Source organism: Podarcis cretensis, assembly GCF_951804945.1.
Source record: "Podarcis cretensis genome assembly, chromosome: 10".
NCBI classification, from domain to species: domain Eukaryota; kingdom Metazoa; phylum Chordata; class Lepidosauria; order Squamata; family Lacertidae; genus Podarcis; species Podarcis cretensis.
Window position 1 is genome coordinate 52243439 of NC_137179.1, and position 20890 is coordinate 52264328.

The 20890-nt window shown below is 39.1% G+C and overlaps 1 protein-coding gene across 16 annotated transcripts in view; it reads right to left on the reverse strand.

Moving 5' to 3' along the window:
- The window catches only part of NRCAM (neuronal cell adhesion molecule), a 132068-nt gene that overhangs the window by 19125 nt on the left and 92053 nt on the right, over positions 1 to 20890 (reverse strand). For 6 of the 16 annotated variants that reach the window (XR_013843188.1, XM_079994084.1, XM_079994082.1 and 3 more), the window contains 8 exons: positions 20546 to 20771; positions 20222 to 20337; positions 19096 to 19300; positions 18647 to 18769; positions 17247 to 17432; positions 8264 to 8389; positions 5943 to 6095; positions 947 to 1078 (listed from right to left, as the gene is read on the reverse strand). Coding sequence is in view for 15 of the 16 variants with exons in the window: in XM_079994084.1 (XP_079850210.1) it covers positions 947 to 1078; positions 5943 to 6095; positions 8264 to 8389; positions 17247 to 17432; positions 18647 to 18769; positions 19096 to 19300; positions 20222 to 20337; positions 20546 to 20771 (1267 nt within the window). In the remaining variant the exon portion in view is untranslated. The remainder of the gene's footprint in view (positions 1 to 946; positions 1079 to 5942; positions 6096 to 8263; positions 8390 to 17246; positions 17433 to 18646; positions 18770 to 19095; positions 19301 to 20221; positions 20338 to 20545; positions 20772 to 20890) is intronic. The other 10 variants (XM_079994079.1, XM_079994075.1, XM_079994073.1 and 7 more) reach the window with 3 other exon arrangements.

The following is a 20890-nucleotide window of genomic DNA, read 5'->3' on the forward strand; positions in this document are numbered from 1 at the left end:
TTCTTAACCAAGATTTAATGTTCTTCCATCTGAAATGCTTTGGGGAAGGTATGTTGGCAAACCTCTTTGCTCAAGGGTATGCCCTGTAATAATAGACTTTATAGAATATGCCCCTCTGCTTTGTGATTTTTATGCTGGAATTCAGCAGCATACAATTGGATCTTTACACAGCAAACTACCAGGAATGTCAATTCAGTTTTATGTTAAATATCCAATGGAAGATACAACCCCAAAGATGTCACTGATAGAAGCTAAATTTCTATCAGTACCATGAGAAAATGAAAACTCATTATTTGAAATTGGAAGGACTATTTTCAGGGTTGAACTCAGGATTACAACAGTTGTATATAATTGCATTTATGTCACACTTTTGAATCTGTAATTGCTGCCAAGTTAAATTGCTTCAAATTCTTAAGATTTCACAAAAATTCCAGAAATAAATCTGAATCAAATTACAGATCCAAAGAGCAGCACAAGTAGTTCTCTACTCCCAGTTTCTTCCCACACTGTATGGCGAACTGTTTTATCTAATACTGCAGCTCTGCCCACACGAAATACTTCCATGCACGCAACAAAACTTCTTTTTCCTCTCATGATGCCTCTAGGCCTCAACATACCCTCAAAATCAGCCCCAGAATGTTGGGAGACCCTCCAGATTTTGAGGAAATCAGGGGAAGGAGTGGAGACAGATATCCCATTGTATCAGTAGAAGTCTGTTTGATCAGCATGGATAAAACCCAAAGTGCCTTTCAAGGCAGTTTGTGATATGACCCAGGGAACTACTGTGAAAAGATTTGATTTATTTTATTTTATTTTATTTTACTTTAAAACACCCAATCATTTGGGTTCCTTGATGTAGTAATCTGGATTTGGGCAATTAAGAGTAGAGAATATATTAAATGTAAATAGAATTAAATATTCAAACTCACAGTGCAACATATCGTACCTGGATATTTTCCACCTTTATTTCTCCGTATGAAACAAACTATTAGCAAAATCAGGATGAGAAGAGCAACTGCGCACATAAGACCAATGAACCATCCTTGAGTAGCAATGTCAACCTGCCGGCTTGCCTTTGCTAGAAAATGGAAAAAGATTAATTATTATTCTCAATATCCATTACATTAGAGTAATTTCACTCACAACCATTCTGTAAAAACATTCTATGTATTAATTTTGCATCTGAAGAATGACACTGAATGTGGTATCTAAGAACATTTGACCTCAGAATGGATTTGCAGCAAGGTTAATTAATGATGTTCAACGTTATGCATTTGATTTATTTAGCATGCTTCACATGTCATAGATCTGTAATATTTGCTTCTTTAGCATATTCTACTTATTTTGCTAACTGATACCTATATATGGAGGTGGCTATGGCTAATATTTTTATAATGCAAAATTTGGAGGAAGGTCATTGAGTCCATAGCTTTGTGCAGAAAGGATGCATAATTTTACCAGCAAGATTATAGCACATTCCTAAAGCAGATTTTAAAGTCAACGATGACAGTCAAATTAGTTCAGTCAAGCAGGTTCCTACACTTGCTCATCAGTATATGAAATTAATTGATCTGTGGAATTAAGCCGCATGATCCACTTGAAGGCATTACTTATGCACAGTAGATTCACCTTTCTGCAAAAGGAAGTGCAACAAGATTTCTGTGTAGATATTTACAAGTTTCACAGTTGTACTCTACAGGATTACTGCACTGTGGTTTTGAAAATGCGTTCTTTATAAAAATAAGAGGTGATTACGTTAAGGTCTGGGGTTCTTTTATAAAGTATCTGAAAAATAACCATAAGCACCAACATAGCTAGTGACTAAAATTCATAAAACTTTCAATTTCAAATGAATATATTAACATTTTATTATTTTTTAAAGTCCATTTTCTTAATAGATAAATCTGAAATTTTCCAAACATGCAGTTATGAGGAATTAAGTTTAGGGTCAAACATTAAAGGAAGACATGCACATATAACATTCAAATGTATTCTGAAATTTCATGCCAACTAAACGAAACACTCCATGCATAATGTACCAAATATGTAACAAGAAAAGACAGTAACTTACTTCTGCAGCTTCTGATATTCCTTGCATACCAGGATACTGTTTATCCTGCTAAGGAGTACACATTTCTAAAACCCAGTTGATGGAATCTAACTGGTACCCTTGTGCTTTTGATCCAGCAATGCCTCTGTTAATGGATGAGCTAGAGAGGAAATTGTAGCTGTTTCCTCCTTTCCTCTGCTCCACTCTGGAGCCCATTTTTAGATGCACTGGAGGCTACAGGGATAAAATAACCACTATCACTTTTCTTCCATTAGCAGATACATCCACTGGATCAAAAACACTTCTGTGAGCACAAGGGTATCAACTGGATTCCTCCCAAGTTTTGTTTGTTTGTTTTTTTACATAAACTTTTGTAGTTGTGTTGCACAAATTGTTTTCTTTAAGCACACTGCTAATTTCCCCTGGTGAATACAGAAGCTGCAAGTACATAGGAATGGGCCACACTGTGCTTACTTAATATGAAATAATGTCTTATTATGATGAACAAGAACTCTTTCAGAGACCACAAACATGTTATGTAGATTTGAGTCTAATCTGGGGTTTCAGACCCCCCTGCCTTGCCCCATTTTACCTCCTCATATTTATTGTCACTAAGCAAGAATTTAGATGCTGAATTATTCCATTTAGTTTGAGGAATGAAAATTCGCTGCTGCATTATGGCAATGTAATTATCTTGCCATGCTTCTCTTCAGTTTGGCTTTCTCTGCATTTCCTATAAATAAAACTCAGGAAAATGCAGAAGAATTGTGCCAAGTCAATCCACGAGCATGGAAAGAAGTTGTCCCCACTATCTTCCTGCTACTTTCTTGCCCATCTTTAACTGTCCCCGGCACTCTCCAAAACACATTTCCCCTTTTCCCTTCCCTTGGTGATGAAAGGAACTGGCAAGGCAGCTCCACACCTTCTCTCCACTATTAACAGCATGAAAAGGTCCAAGGGACTATAGGGGATGTTCTTCTAAACAAGGACTTCCCCTTGCATGTTCACTAGCATTCAGGGCCCTCTATAGGTTTCATGTCCTGTGGTATGGGCTGTCTACACTGCATCAGAACACCTACACCTCTTCAGGAAGGTTCTGACATTTAGTGTTCTTTAGGACCATGAATTCTGGTAAAGCCACCAACCAGGCCACCAAGGTCCTCTCCAATTATATGATTCAATGGTTTGCTATTTTTGTGTTCATCTGGGAAATGAGCTATTTTTGTGGAAATCTGCCATCTAGTTTTAGCTTTGCAGGTGTGAAATCCCCACCCCCACCCATAATCAGTTAGCTTCTGCAGCAATAGTCACAAGAAAAGTGTCATCCTATCGCCAGAGTTTCACTTAACTTCTACATAAAAAAGCTGTGAATGCTGCTGTTTAAATTTTATCAGCTTTGCTATAAACACAGAAGGAAACTGATAAAAGGTATTGTAGGGAATTGAATTAAGACCAGATCATATAATTTTACTATGACTATACTATAATTTCGAAGACAGAGGTCCTATGGCTAGGTCGGGATGGCATGGGGATGAGGGACGAACTCCCTTCTCTTGCGGGGGCCCAATTAGTGCCATTGCCTTCCGTTAAGAGTTTGGGTGTAATCCTTGACGCCTCCCTTTCCATGGAGGCGCAGGTTACAGCAACAGCCAAGGCGACATTTTTCCACCTTCGCCGCATCAAGCAGTTGGTCCCTTACCTTTCCCGCCCCGACTTGGCCACAGTGATCCATGCGACGGTCATCTCCAGGCTTGACTACTGTAATTCGCTCTATGCGGGGCTGCCCTTGAAGCTGTCCCAGAAACTCCAGCGGGTACAGAATGCTGCAGCGAGGCTCCTCACGGGGTCTCTGCCATGGGAGCATATTCACCCAGTGCTTTTCAAGCTGCACTGGCTCCCAGTGGAGTACAGGGTCAGATTTAAGGTGCTGCTTTTGACCTTTAAAGCCCTTCACGGCCTAGGACCCTCGTACCTACGGGACCGCCTCTCCCGGTATACCCCACGGAGAGCCTCAAGGTCCATAAATAGCAACACCTTAGTGGTCCCGGGCCCTAAGGAAGTTAGATTGGCTTCAACCAGAGCCAGGGCCTTTTCAACTCTGGCTCCGGCCTGGTGGAACGCTCTGCCTCATGAGACCAGGGCCCTGCAGGATCTGATTTCTTTCCGCAGGGCCTGTAAGACAGAGTTGTTCCCCCTGGCCTTTGGCTTGGAGGGATTCCCTCTCTCTCTCTCTCTCTCTCTCTCTCTTCTTTCTTTTCCTTCTCCTCCTGCAATGAGGCTACATTTTAATATTTTAATGTTCCATTATTTTAATGTTGTATTTTAGTTTTGTTTTTAAGTTGTAATCATTCTTCTTGTTTTTATTATTGTTTGTAAGCCGCTCTGAGCCCGACCTTGGCTGGGGAAGGCGGGGTATAAATAAAAAATATTATTATTATTATTATTATAAATACACTGACATCATAGTTTAAGAGTTTACCATAATGCCATACAATTTTTCGAACAGCCATACATTGCAAATATATAATGTAGAAGAACATTATAGCCCCTTAACCAGACAGTACTGATTGCCCAGGTTAGTGGAGAAGAATGAAATGTGTGTCTAGAATTTAAGCTTATTGTCAGTTTGTACTTGCAGAATAGGTAGTGCTGACCATGTGTTATGAGTACAGGTGACTCCCTACTTATGAGGGGGTTACATTCCAGCACCCCATGTGCATAAGTGAAAATTGCGTAAGTGGTGAGCACCCTCTAAACACCCTTTAAATGCCTTTTCTGCCACTCTCTCTCCAATCCAGATCAAAAGTACTGTACTAAAAATATCCACAAGTGGAATTGAAGCTCTGGGGCACTGGAAGTCGGGTTCTGAGGTCTTGCAAGGCCTCAAACAGCATCTCCGAGGTCTCACGAGGACTCTGATGTGACTTCCAGTGCTTTGCAAGGCATTGTAAGTTGTGCAGGGGGCCCTGCAGTGCCCCCAGGTCCCCCTAGAGTTGGCACTCCTGGCAGTCACACACAAGTTGATTACACAGAAGTGGGAATTCGTCTGTACTGGCATTTTCCTGTACCAGAGGACCCTTTCTGAACACATGGGGTTGCATGTAGAAGAGCACTTTGCATTCCTCCCATATATAATCAGAGTACATGACTTTAACTTTTTTAACTGGCCCTTTTTATCAGGTTCTTTGGTATCTTTCTAATTGTTCCACATCATAAAGTTAACATTTGTTCTTCACATTGCTTTTGAAATATTGCAGTGTATATGCAATATGCAACCAACACCTGTACCAACAGCACACCCCCTAAACACATATGATTATGCCACTCAACATGACATTGGTAACAAAATATTGGTAACAAAAACTATTATTTTCCTCTTTAAATTATTGCTGTTTTATAAAGATAAACGGAAAGACGCTCTTTATCTCCCTTCTTACATTTGATTCAGTACAAAACATGCCAAATACTATACGTATTCTGGTTTTAATACATTTGGTCTATCAGAACAACAAAGTTAATACATTTTTATTGATCCTTAAGCTAGAAGGAACCATTTTGATAATCTGAGTTCGATGTCCTTAGACTTAGTTATTCTCTAACACAAATGTACAATCCAGAAACAAAGAATTAAAAGGGGCCCCTCAAAAGGAGCCGTGAAAAATGTATACTTCCTTACAACAAATGGCAAAGTGATAAAGACAACCAACAAATTCATGGAGCATACCAAAGACATGCTGGTGTGAGTATGAGACACACATTTTAGCTCTCCCTTGGATAGAGCAGAAAAGGAGAATTTTTATATAAATATACAAACATAACACTACTTCAGATTCCCAGCACTTAACACATCACAATTCTGAATGCAGAGCAGAATTGGTATGGTGTGCCTCACCTGGACCTGTCTCAAACACAGCATCTGAACTCCTAAAACCAGAAAGACCCTCAGCACCAACCCGGACTTTATATGATGTTCCTGGTGTTAATCCTTTTAACATAAAGAAGTTCCGGGAACCATTAACATTTTCTTTTTTCAAATCTTCTTTGCCTACAAAATTTTTAGGAACACAACAATTGGAGTATTTAAATTCACTGTCTTGAATTCATGCTTACACTTCTTACTGCCGTTTGGCAAAAGTTTAGATTTCCGTCTCAAAAATATTTTGCTGTTATTTACTAATATACAATATCTAGGTAAACTGTAGGCTAAATGACAAAAAGTATTGTGGCACCTTAAAGCCTAATATTTTTTATTATGGTACATGTTTTAATGGACTAATACAGCCTTAGTCAATGTGGTACCCCTCCAGAGGTTGTAAAATCACAATCCTCCTTGAATTTTGGTCATGCTGATTGGGGCTGATGGGGTTTGTAGTCGAACAACTTATAGAGGACACTGTGTGTGTGTGTGCAAACAGTAAGGAGTGAGATTGGAAGGGAACGAGTTGAAAAACCCCCTGAAGACTACAATAATTATATCCGACTTTAAATGGATGTAAAATAATTACAGGCTCTATTCACAAAGCAACATTAATAATTATGAATAGTATAGTCACAAATGATTTTATGTGCATTTAAGATATACTGTAATTGTCACAGTTTGTACTTTTTGCATTTCATTTCATAATGAAATATATACTGCTTATAACCCTGCTCCCAACCCTATGTGGGTGTATACTTGTCAAATTAGAATAGTACTTCATGCATTTGATGAACTGGAGTCCAGTTCACGAAAGCTTACGCTGTTAGATATTTATTAGCCTTTAAGGTGCCTTTATTTCTCTCTCTTTCTATTGCAGCAGCTATCAGCCTGGAAACAGTCACAATCTCATTTTTCATCTGTTGTGAAAGATTCATTTTGATCAGTCTGCTAGAGGAAAGGAAGTGTTGTTTTAACTGTTAAAATGGCCACAAAGATTTGATTATAGTTTTGTTTTCTTGGAAAAGGGCATTAAAACCCTAAATTTTTAAGAGAGGCACATTTTCTACTTAGATTTTTCTTTACATTTTCCTTAATTTCTCAACAATCAAGCAAAGAAAAGGGGAGGAATTCATTCATAACCAGAATTTGTGTGGCTCATTGAACTGCCCACTTCTGCCTAGTTCATCTTTCTCAGAATTAAGAGTGAAAATCCTTCCATTCAGATATGCTTCTCACATCTTTCTGTTCAGGATTTATTAAAAATGTGAAAGATATACATTGTATAATTACACAAGGCTTGTCTGAAACTGGACTTTACTGGGGACTGATGATGGCATTATTTTTCCTTCTCATGAAATGGGGCAAGTAACATGCCCTGACCACCAAAAAGTGACCTTTGGGGGATAGCTCAGTAGGTATATCAGGGTTTTGGACTCTTAATATCAGGGTTTTGGGTTCAAGCCCCACATTGAGCAAAAGATTCCTGTATTGGTTTGTCCTTTCCAACTCTATTCTATTCTATTTTAACCTCATGGACATAATACAACTAAAGGAAAGCAAATAATCAGATACCTTTTGCCATCAAAACATCAAGCATTTAACTTTAGGATTATAGGTGCATCAAATTGCTGCCCTGAAGATGTTTAGAAAATCAGGCTTTCTAGTTTTAATGAAGACTAATTGGCTACATATGAATTTAATGGCACAAAAAACCCAGTTTCAATATACTGTAGTTTAAAGCATTTTGCTTCATAACCTTTCAGGTTAAGTATCTCTGAAGCTGCACTGCATTAATGAGGTTTTAATAACAGAATTCCAAGCACAACAAATATGTATGTGCTTAATAAGACTGAATGTACTCTATGATGGGCAGCCTCATCAACTCTCACCAGAGTGAGGTGGGGAAAGAGGAGTAACTGCAGATGCAGAAGCAGTGCTTCCTCACATATATATGCTGCTTGGTGGGGAACTACCAATTCACACAGTTTCTGCATGAGCAATTCCCTCTGGGGCTGTGTGTCCTTTTCAAAACAATGCTAAAAATTCTGCTGAATTGCCGTTTGGGGGGTGCGGGAAAGGGTTTGATTCAGTCACCACTTACTAAACAGCTGATCAACAGGAATTTAGTAGCTGCGATAGAAAACTCTATGTGCAGCTCCATGCGTGTCCATCAACTTAAGTGCAGCTCCATGCGTGTCCATCAACTTAAGTTGATATTGGGCCATTTTCTTATTATTAAAATATTTTGAAATATATTACAGCATTTGGAAGAATTCAATGAAATGTCTTCTTACTGCCTGCCACACCATATTCAACATAAATGTTCTCATGAACTGGACCCTCATACTCCCAACTGATATTGGCATAGGTCTCAGCAGCAGCTGCCGTAACATTTTTGATCCCTGGATACACTGGCGGCACTAAATACACAAGAAAAACAGAGCAAAATATGAAAGGCTGCATGCATCTTGTACAATCCAGCTTTAACTTCTTCCCTAACCTGAATCTTAAGGAACAGAATATTGATTTGTTTCCGTTTTCGGAAAAATGAAAAACGTGGACTTACCATGAATTCCCATTAGCAGCAATTCTCAGGTGGAGCACTCTTCCGCTTGGTGAAAGCCCCTCCTCTTGGTTACCAGGCACGGTCCTCTTTAAAATGGAACCAAGGGGAGGAGCTTCCCCTCAGCCCCTGGGCTGTGACAAGAGTTTGGATAAGCTTCTACCATGAACTTTACTCTGACAGGAGGTCTACTAATAGTATTAGAAGATCTAATACAACAAGCATGAAAACACTGGAGCTAATGTACTGCTATGGTTAACAAAGAAAAAGAACTTCCTACTAGAGTCAAACTATCTAAACCCACTACAGATACTGAATGGGCTTCCAAGAATATAACTCTAGCTTTTCTCTATATCTACCTATTTGCAAACTACCCCACCTTTGAATCACTGAGAATGAGAATAGACAATGTCAATATTTCCCTCTCTGCGGTGGGGTAGCCTTCAATTCAGATGTACCAAGTTTTCTTGTATCCAAACAGCAAGGAGATTCAACTATTTTATCCCAAAGCCGCCTTCTATGAAATGTGGCATTAAGATAACGTATCGTTACAAGTATGATCATTTGATAATGTCTAGCAAAGGTGTGCATGAATCTTGAGGGTGCAGCTTTGCGCACAGATGGGGAGCTTCTGTAGGCTGTGGAAATAGCAGTATTGCATTTATAGTGAGCTGGCATCTTATCCTTATAGACTTTATTGTCTTCCAACCATTGTGAGGATGGGCAAATCTGTCCCCACTGAAGATTATTGCAGAGGGTTGGACTTCCAACTCCCTCCCAACTCTACAATTCTATGATCGAATCTCTGTTCAGAAATAGTACATGAATGACCATGAAAGGATAGGAACATAGGAAACTGTCTTACAGTCTTACACTGACTCAGACCACTGGGTTCATCTAGCTCAGTACTGACTGGCAGCAGTTCTCCAGGATTCCAGGTGGAGGTCCTCCCCAACCCTACCTTGAAATGCTGGAGATTGAACTGGGGGTGTTCACATGCTCTATCACTGAGCTGCTGCTCTTCCATGAAATCTGACCTGCCAATGAAAAGTGGAATGAAATACTCTAGTTCTCCTAGCTTCCACTGCTTTGCAAAAACCCCCATGTGTAGGTCATCCTAATACACCAGGGAGGGTTGCAGTGAAACCCAAACAGGAAAAGGTGGAAAATCAGAGCCATGAGAGTTATTCTTGTCCCCATTTTCTTCTCCTCATTTTGCTGAGTGGCTATTGCTGCCACTATATCCTTGTGTTGTAGTTTTATTTAAAAAATTTTTATGGTAGGACAAGGAGGACTCAATACCTCTCAAAGCCACCTGATAAGCTGGCACATTTAGAAAGACAGTAAATGTCTTGCACCTGTTTGGACAAAATGGATTTTACCAAAGTTATAAAAAAAAAAAAAAACGGAGTGCTTTGGTGGCCCTGAGGTTGGGAAACTGGAAGGTAAGCAGTCTTCATATTTCCCCAAGCTATATAAACAATCTCCATAAATAGAAGTGGACAACAGGTTCACATATCATTTTTTCCTTCCCAAATTTGCTTTTGTGTCCTTCTACATATAATCCAAATTTCTAATTAGAAGGATTAGGGAAGGGAGGGGGGAATCTATTTTCAAAATTGTTACAAAGGTGTGTGATGCTCTGAACAACTGTCTTGCCTGCCAACAATGCAAGGCAGGCCTGGAAGCTGAAGAGAAACCCTTCCTCATGGTGTTGTACTTTGTTGTTGTTGTTGTTGTTATTATTGTTGTTGTTGTTGTTGTTATTAAAGAGGATCCTGCCTGGTAACCCAGTGGAGGTGAGTCCCCAAATTCTGTTCCACTCTGGCACCACTGGAGAATTAGTGACTACAGGATTAGCAGACATTGCATATGACGTGGTAGTAAGCATGCTATGTTAGTCTATTATGAAGTACAACTAACTATATAACCGTTGAATTCTATGCAACTCATTTAAGAGTATGCCCCATTCAATTCAGTGTGACATTTCCAGATAAAGAGGCATGTTTAAGAATTCTACTTCTTATTTAAAAGGCTAGCCACATCTAAAAGGCTAGCAAACATCTCAAAAGTGACAGTAATTCTACAGATTGATGGAAAACCATAAAGACACGCAGAAATATAACTTTCTATTTTCATATTGTTTTGGTAATTCTTGAATTTCTTTCCGGCAGTTTCTTTCTGTGGAACGTTGCAGTTCAGCTGTTTTGATGGCATTAAAATCCATAAGATAAATATCCTTCCCCTTATATGTTGGTAGGTACAGTCTGGGGTGGACCCTGGTAATATGGTGCCCTGTGCAAGGCCAAAGTTTGATGCCCTCCCAACCCTTGTAGCAGCTTCCCAAATTGGCTAAGCGAGGCACCGGACTTTGGGATGAAGGCACAAGGCTCTGGCAGGGTCCTGGAGCCCTACTTCACAGAGTTGGGCAAGAACTAACTAGGCTTTTGGAGGGACCCTGTCAAAGCCCTCGTGCCTCCTTCCCGAAGCAAGCACTTACTTAGGCTTTGTGAAGGAAGCGGGAAGGCGCCCCCTCGGCTCGGCGCCCTGTGCAGGGGAACCAGTCTCGCCACCCTAAATCCGTCTCTGGTACAGTATGCATAACAGGGAAGGTTTCAAAAAGGGGTTTCAAAAGGGTTTTCTGAATTTCCTTCATCAGGGAAAGCAGGAAAGAGGAAAACAAACAGCGAAAATATTTTTACAGAGTAAAAATGTTTCATACATCACAGCACCATCTTACCTGTTAAGTCAACACAACACATACATAAATGGACACCCATGCAGGTTCTTTTAAAGACATTTTACTTGATACAATAGGAGAACAAGTTGCAAAAGGAAAACAAGCACATAAAATCATTATTAAAATGCAGATCAATAATAATATTAGTTATAGCTATCTTGAAAGGCTAATAATCATTCATTCATCACTCTGATGGACATAGGCTTTTATCACAAGGAGGCACCCATCAAGAACTGCAACGGTACAACCTGTGCAATCCCAGAGATGACCAAGTAAAAAAGGATTTTATAGCTGAAGTGCATGGTAGGTTGCGTTTGTTACTTTATTAATGATTTGTATGATTTTTTTACCCACCCTTCACCTCGGGCGGGTTACAGCAATGTAATAAACAATAATAAACACAGATAAGCAGTAAAAATCATAAAACAGTTTCCATCATAAAAGAACAGCATAAATTCAGCAAAAGAGGTGGGTTTCATAAAATGAAAACCTTAGCTGTTAAAAGGTATGGTAAAGTGATGCCTCTTCAGCACCTCTGTGTGTTCTATGTGGTTAATTCACAACATGTTCTCGAACATTATTCAGCATGCAAAACCATTTGAGGAATGAAATACCATGCATTTCTTTCCCCCTGGAAACAATGCTGAAAAAACCTGTCAGGGGAAAGATCAGAGTTTTTTATTTTTAAGACTGTGCTAATCCACCCCCACAATGGTCCATCACCCAGCTTCTGGAACTGAAATCAACTTCCTGCTTTCTGTGGCAGCACATATTTACTGCTGCTTGATCCAGAAAAGAAGGAAGTTCCCAGTTTGCATCTGTAAAACAAAATATAGAATCGCCCTACTTTGAGCCTGTGTAAGTTCTAGGTACTCAAAAATAGGAACCTTCCTTGACAAACTTGCAAAACAGATGCCTTTTAGTGATGCAACAGATATGCAAAATTAAAGGAAGTTGCGGCAAAACACAATTGGATATTATTCCTTCAATAAAGAGGACTTAATTCTGACTGATTTCTTGAAAATGTCTGAAGACTAATCTTTGCTTCCCCCAAAATAACAGTTTACATTATGATGCAACACATTGTTACCAGTCAGTTAGCACATTTGTGAACTGTGCTCCCCTCTGCAGAGATGCATTCAGAGCAAAATCAAACATGAATCTGTTCATGCTCTAGGCACAGAGAGGAATTTATGGAGAATTGAGATTTTGGAAACGTTTCTCTTGGAGTAATCTAACAAAACAGGTGAAGTCCAGCTCCAACGACCTTCTGCTGGTTCCCTCACTGCAAGAAGTAAAGTTACAGGGAACTAGGCAGAGGGCCTTCTCGGTAGAGGCACCCACCTTGTTTAGCACCCTTCAATCAGATGTTAAACAGATAATCAATTGTATGACTTTTAGAAGACAGCTGAAGGCAGCCCTGTATATGGAATTTTTTAAAGTTTGATGTATTATTGTGTTTTTATATTTTGCTGGAAGCCACTTAGAGTGGCTGTGGCAACCCAGTCAGATGGACAGCATATGGAATTATTTATTTACTATTACTATTATTATTTTCAGGAAAACAAAGACTTTTCATCTTTGCCAATGTGGTCCCCCCCCCATACAGATGATTGTATTATGGACAGGGGATGCTAACATCCAGCCTAAAAGGCTTTGGCCCAGTATGCCTGCAGAAGCATCTCCACCCCCATTATTCAGCCCGGACACTGAGGTCCAGCTCTGAGTGAGTTTACAGGGAACTAGGCAGAGGGCCTTCTTGGTAGTGGTGCCCGCCCTGTGGAATGCCCTCCCATCAGATGTCAAGCAAATGAACAACTATCTGACTTTTAGGCAGCCCTGTTTAGGGAAGTTTTTAATGTTTGATGTTTTATCGTGTTTTTAATATTCTGTTGGGAACCGCCCAGAGTGGCTGGGGAAACCCAGCCAGATGGGCGAGGTACTACTGCTACTACTAATCATTTATTACTATTATTATTACAATTGTTGTTGTTATCCTCTGCTTCAGTTAATAAACTACATATCTAGAGAGCTTTATTTTTTTTATTAACCAAGTTAAATAGCCAGTTAATTCATATAAACAGGCAAAATACCAACAATGACAAAGACTCTCCTCCCTGAAAGAGAGGGGAGTGGTTGTGGACGGGAGCCCGAGCACCGCTCCTAGCAGGGGGCGTTGCCCCCTGCCTCCAGCTCACCTGGCTGGCACTCACGCCCCCCCGGTGGCTGTCCAACCAGGTGCCATGGGGGGCGTGTCCAGCAGCCTTTATGCTGCAGTGCCAGCCTCCCCCCCGGCCTCATCCGGAATGACGGCATCCACTTATCGGATCTGGGGAACGACATTTGGTTAGCTAGTGTCAGCAAAAGCATCTGGGATTGGTTGCAGCTTTGAAGGTATTGGCGGCGAGCCTTTAGCTCGGGTGGCGGTTAGGCATTGGAATAATGTGTTGTGGTGTGTCGAAGTGCTAGGTGTGGCCATCGCCTATGCCTTCAATTTCTAGGGGTATTCCGTTAATGGAATCTGGCGGTCGTGTATTCCGTCCGAAGCCTGCGTGGCGGGAGGCCATGGCACGACCCTCGGTGACATCAGGGGTGAGCCTATAGTTGGATTAGCATCAACAGGTGATGAACCCCTGGTGAATAAACCCACTTGTTTCGCGATCCAATGCCTAAGCCAATACCTTTTCATTGCTGTAATCAATAAAGTTGTGGCCTTTTCTAGCCCATTAACCTTATATCACGTGTCCCTGTGTCTTCATTTTACTTCGCGGGGGTCGGGTCCTCGAACCACAACCATCTATTTCAGTAAAAACAACAACATTAATTTATGGATGTACCAGAACAAGTATGTTGTGGTTGTAAGGTGTCAAACTGCTACATAACATGTCAGCACAATATACCAAATAATTTCTGCATGAAACTGTTTTGATATTTGTAATCATATTTCGTTGAAGTGTTTCAACAAAACAAGTAAGGATAGGTGGGAATCTCATATAGACCACATTTTTAAGCAAACTGAGCTAATTAGGACCTCCTAGACCAATCCAAGAGTGGGAATATAATTACCTTTCAGTTTTCAAGCTTTTCTGAATTTTGCGATACAGTTCTCATTTCAAGAAAGTATCCAGATTCATAAAACAATGCAAATTTTAGGTTAACATGTAGTTTATATGTATATTGAGTTTCATTATGTGTTTAAGTATAAACTTAAATCAGAATTTTTTTATATGGGATGTTAAAAAATAGAGAATAATGCAGTGGAATGAATTTATGAATATATACATGGGGAAAACTGACATGAGTCAGAAATAGGCTGATGTGTCCAGATTCTCTGAAATTTTGATTTGAAATTCTACAGGAAGTAATCCAACATTATGATGTTTTAATCCATGATGTTTTAATCCAACATCACAGTGCTATACTACTCTTTAGATAGTAGTATTGATTACCATTTCTCCAATTATTGTTTATATTTCACTTTCTTATGCTAATAACAACAGCCATCTTAACTTTCAGCTAATAAGTTCTATAAGCTGTGAACCAAACAGAACATTTAACAAGTCAGCCTATGCACAGATAACATAAAACTCTCCAATAGAGCAATAGATAATAGGAACCAAAATGGTCATGAAACTATCCTCTCTGTGTGTTTATTAAGGCGACACATATAAGGAGAAAGGTATACTGGAAACGAGTAAGCAAAAGATGGCATTCAATAAACTGACTGTACATGTCTCTGTGTTTGTGTTTTTGAAAAGTGAACTTTATTTAATAGCATCTTTGCTTCCACTTTATTTGCAATATACTAGCCCACTTTGCTTTTACAGGAAACAGACATCTGAAAGCTTGGTGTGACCAATAAACACATGACACTAGATCTCACCAATGCTTGAATTAATTGGGGAGGGAAGCCTTTACTCCCGCCCCCCATTGCTAGCAGAGGCATTCTCAGAGGTTCTGAAGGAGGAGAAACCTGCAAGCTATCATTACTGCCACAAAGCTGCCTTAGTGATAGAAAAATGAGCTCCTCCCTGTAACACAAACTTGCCTCCTCCTCAGAGCCTGTCTAATGGATTGTCATGAAAGATAGTAGATACACGTATGCTTTTTGAAGCAATAAGACAGGTACTATGTTAAAGAAATTGATGGATGTCCCATAAACATTCCCTCTATCAGCGCAACACTCTCCTTTAATGAATTGCATTGTTCCTTTCACTTTTACAGGCTGATTTCTCTTTAAAGAAACTGAATTTAGAATCTGCAAAAATCCATACAATTCATGCTCATCTTTACCTGCACTTAGGTCAAGTGGAAGAATACCAGCATAAATGGAAGAAAATAAAAGGACACTACATAATTAGGTACAACAAAAGGAGCGTATATATCTATATATCTATAGTATAAATCTACACATATATATTAAAGTACAAAGGCATGCAGTTAAAGTATTAGAAGAAGGGAATAAGAAGTTAAACACTCACACTAAAGAGTGATTTTAAAAACAAAGGCTAATAATCATGCATTTGTTTCACCTACTATTTTTTTTAAAAAAAGAAATATCTTTCTTAACCACTTTTCCTTTTGTCTTATAATTTATTAATGTGCAGTTAAGTTAAATCATAGGTGTGCATGCATGTGTGCGCACGCACGCGCGCACACACACACTATAGCAGTTTTCCAGAATAAAGACACTTCCTTGTTCTGCCAAACTTAGGACAATTGTCGGTTGCTTTGTCCAAATAAAGGACTTGCCTGACAGCTTTTTCTTTTCTTTTCTAAGTGACCAGCATTACTTTCCTGTTTGCCAGTTTTTATGATGCTTAGCATCTTACATGTTATGCTATGTTTGGTTTTGGCTTTAATCCCTGTTTTGGATACTATTAGATTCAGGGCAGTGATTCAGAGGAAAGTATTATACCCGCAGAACAGGCTTTAATTAGGAATCCTGATGCAGCAGCCAAAACTAGAGAACTGATACAAAATACAATGCATTATATTCGGGGTATAATACATGATGGTAATGCATAGACAGCTGCAGTATACAGGTGCTTTTACATGGCTTTATGACTATTGTTTTCATGCTAGTGATCCTGTGGTATCTGCTCAAATACATCCCAATGATTAAGCTACGAAAGCAAATGGCAGGTCCAAATGGCAACTTTCTGTGCACTTGGTCGGATATTGTAGAGTATGGGTAGAAATATATATTTCAGGTAGAGATTTCTCCCCACAGGGTATATCTGTACTCGCAAAGAAAAAAAACCCACATGGAACTGCACAATCCACAGTTGTTTAATGTAAGGTGGGGAGGCAGCTCTGACTGAATCATTCAGGACTGCAGGAAGTATAAATGCTAAAAAGTAAAGCTAAAGGGTAAAGGGACCCCTGACCATTAGGTCCAGTCTTGACCGACTCTGGGGTTGCAGCGCTCATCTTGCTTTATTGGCCGAGGGAGCTGGCGTACAGCTTCCGGGTCATGTGGCCAGCATGAATAAGCCGCTTCTGGCGAACCAGAACAGCGCACGGAAATGCTAAAAGTAGACATTAAATCTCTAAAATCAGTGCAATCCAGATATGACCTAAAGTCTTGTTTTCATTGGGCAGTGGGAAGCAAGGAAGCCATTTCATAAAATACAGACAGCTGCAAGATGATCATATAGCCATTTTAGAGTAAATTTCGTGTTACCATAGCCCAGCTATGGTGCCTGGAAAGCTATGTGACAATTTAAAAGGCATAGTTTAGCATGACACAATAGATATAAGTGACTATATGCATATGCAAGTACCTTGTAAAACAATTATGCACAGGTTTTCTAGGGATAAACTTTACAGCAGTTCCAAGAACACCACATTTTCCTTGAAAACCAAAACCATAGAGACAATTCTCCTACTACAGACAGCTAAATTCACTTATTTTTAGAGAGAGAAAAATAGCACAATTATTCAAATGTAAGTGGACGTTCTTTATACATACCCATCTTACCTTCATCCATAATTGTTACTGCCTCCTCTGTTATTTGACTTCCAGCTCCAACTGATGTCTGTGCGTAGAAGTAAAACTTGTATCGAGTGCTGTAATTTAAGTTGCTTAATATCAGGCTGGTCTCGTTGGCTGGTATACTGATCTCTTCCAAGCGGCCTAATTCATGTGTGTTATTAACTGTTGAAAGACAGCACAAATAATATAGTTAAGTAGTTGTTTGGAAGCACATAACTGTTACATCAAAAAGCATTGCACCAGACTTTACTACATATATTGAATTAGTAAACTCCCTTAATCACGTGACCATGGATGGCTCAGGTGGTTGGAGCATGGTGCTGATAACACCAAGATCGCAGGCTTGATCTTTGTATGGGACAGCTGCATATTCCTGTATCGCAGGGGGGTGGACTAGATGATCCTCAGGGTCCCTTCCATCTCTACAATTCTATGATTCTATGTAGCCATATGGCACACATGTTTTGGCACACTAAGCAGTATGTTTTTCAGCAGCCCTAGGTAAAAATTGAATTATGCAGCATTGCTCTCTGGTACCGTGGAAAGTCATGGATTTGTGTGTTATCTTCTTCATGCCTCCAAGGCTGTAGCCAAGGCAAGCAGGGAGGAAAACAGAGGCTAAATAAAAATAAAAATTGGAGGGAGTGTGACAGATGCTGGAAAAGCAGAAAACGTTTGATGGGGCAAGCTGAAAGGAATGGAGTGGGAAAGAACTTTATTATTATTTTTAAATGAAGAAGCACACCAACAGTTGTGGAGGGTTGGGCAAGGTTAACTCAGACAGACAGACCATACAGACATGGAAAACCTAAACCTGAAACAAGCATAGTGGAGTGCTTTGAAAAAAATAAATCAGCCATGAATCAAAACTGAAGGCTGTTGGGAGGAGGTAGCGATTTTGAGCAGTGATTTTGCCTTCAACCATCAGGTGGCATTCCAAAACCACACGATGCCAGATTGCATGAGAGAGAGAGAAAAGTGCTATCATGCAACCTGCTTTCTATAAGAATGGGACATCAAGAATGCAGAAGTGGAATACAATGGAAGTTTTAAAAGTCGACAGATTTGATTTAGCATTGCCCATTCCCATTTGAAGCATTTTTTATAAACTGTTCCCTACAATATATATATATATATATATATATAAATGAAAGCTTATACCAAGAACAAACTTAGTTGGTCTCTAAGTTGCTACTGGACATTATTATTATTATTATTATTATTATTATTATTATTATATATTCCGACTGCATCAGACCAACACGGCTACCTACCTGAATCTGTTCCCTACAAAGATATATTATCAACTTAAAAAGCTGCTATTAACTATTCAGTAAGCATGTGTTTTGAGAAATGAAAAACAACTGTTTACTCACTTGGTTGAAACTTTAGTATATATCCTACCACAACACCATTTGGATGAGAAGGTGGCCCCCATTCCAAAGTGAGGGAATCCAGATTTGGATTGGTAATCTTCAAAAACGAGGGTGCGCTCGGAACTTTTAAGATGATAAAATGACACATGTTAAAGATAATAAGTAACAAACTTGCCATCACCACCACCACCACCATTATTAACTAAAATTAAATAAAATTCAAATACAAGCCAGTGTAAATGAGACCTACATTTACTTCCACCTTTTACACAATGTACGGTAATACTGATTAGGTAGTGGAACAATGTAAGACCCACATTCTAATCTGGTTCATGTTTTACTCAAGAAATCCTAGTGATCACTACTAGGATTATGATTTTCAGGAATGTAAAATGCATTTGAAACATTAAATGCAAATAGAGTAGCTTTATTGTTTTCTAACTGCATACCTCCTTCGGGAGTTTTAAATGTTTCATCAGGGGTTGCTGGTCCTTCTCCTTTTCCATTAACCACTCTAACATTCAATTTGTAAGTGCTATATGGCTCCAATCCTGGCAACATTCCATGTGTCTTATTTCCAGGAAAAGACAGTGCCTTTTTCTCAACATGCTGGTTAATTCTTCCAGATAAACTTTCCACTTTCATATAGTAAATCTAAAAATTAAATATATATTTTTTAAAATATTTACCTACTGCTTCTCTGGTTTGCAACATACTATGATAAAGGTTTCTGACATACAATTTAGGGTTCTGAGGCTCTTTTAATGAGGCATACAAAATCCTAAACATGCTTATTTGGATATATGCAATCCTATGCATGTTTATTTGGACTTAAAGCCCATAAGCCCCACCAACACATCCTTTTAATCAAGTGCTTTTAAGACTGTTCATGTTCATCTGTGGTTACAGGGTGTGATTTAATTTTTTTAGCCCATGACAATTACACGGCATATATGTTGCATTCACCTTTATTTTTATTACTTTAAAAGGTTTATCAGAAACAAATCTGAAGTGATTTAGTGGCACAGCAGGATGATAGTATTTGATAACACAGTACCTGCCAGGTTTATGCAGAACATTATTTATAAGGTGAATTGTTTTAAGTTTTATCTAATATGCTGATATGAGAAGGTAGAATTCACAATTATTAGCAGTAGAAAAAAATAACTATTCAAGCCTGCTGATTTCCCCCCTAATGCTAGTTGTACTAGAAAGAATAATCCCTGGTTGAGTCATGCTATATTAATTTTCAGAACCATTCACGTCACACTTTTCTGGAAGCACTTAAGGGTAAAGGATATCAGCAGTCAGGCTAAAAATCGTTTTTGACAGAAATGAACTAATGGCCTTTCTTCTAGAAAGTGAAACACAATGGCTCCAGCAGTTACTTTAATCACATGGAAGCTGACAGAACAGCTATTTCAATCAAATACTGGCTGATGAAAATGAAACAGACTACTATAAAAAGAGATAAGCTTTGATATTTAGAGTTCAGAACTCATAGCTAAAAGTTCCCACCCCAAAGATATAAACAAAGAGTAAATATTATTTAAGAGGCTACAATGGTTAACTTACTTTGTATCCCTGTAGATGACCTCGGACATACTTTAACAGAACTGGATCCCATTGCACTTTTGCTAAGGTGCTGTTTACAACTTGTACCTGCAAATTGCCTGGAGCAACCATTGGTACTGTTGGAGAAAATTCAATGAATCTCAGGTTAGAGCAACTTACACATACTCATGACACTTTAGAGACTTCAGAAGTCTAGAAGTTTGGTTGTGAATCTATATATTTCACCATAATGTAATTACTACCAAAGCTTCAGTGCATTGCGATAAATGTATAGCCCTCACAGCAAGGATTATTGCAAAAAAATAAAAAAATAAATCAACTTACAATCTTCCCCAGAATGTCCAATTGTTGTTGTTGGTTCTGGAGCAGGTCCCAAATCATTTAACGCCTGCACTTTTATCTCGTAAGGAGCAAAGGTCGGTGTGCCAGACACAATATATTTGGATACATTTGCAACTGTAACAGATGTCCAGTCATCGTCGCCATCCTTCTGCCGCCAACTGACTTTGTACTGGAGCCCTGGACCGTTGGACTGAAAATGCTTTAAGGGCTAAAATGGAAAGTGAAGAAGAAGATATTTATAGTTAGCTACTGCATTTAAAGAAAATACAGAAAATAAGACAATAAATATATAAAACCAATGACCTTGGGTTGAAGAATTCCACAATA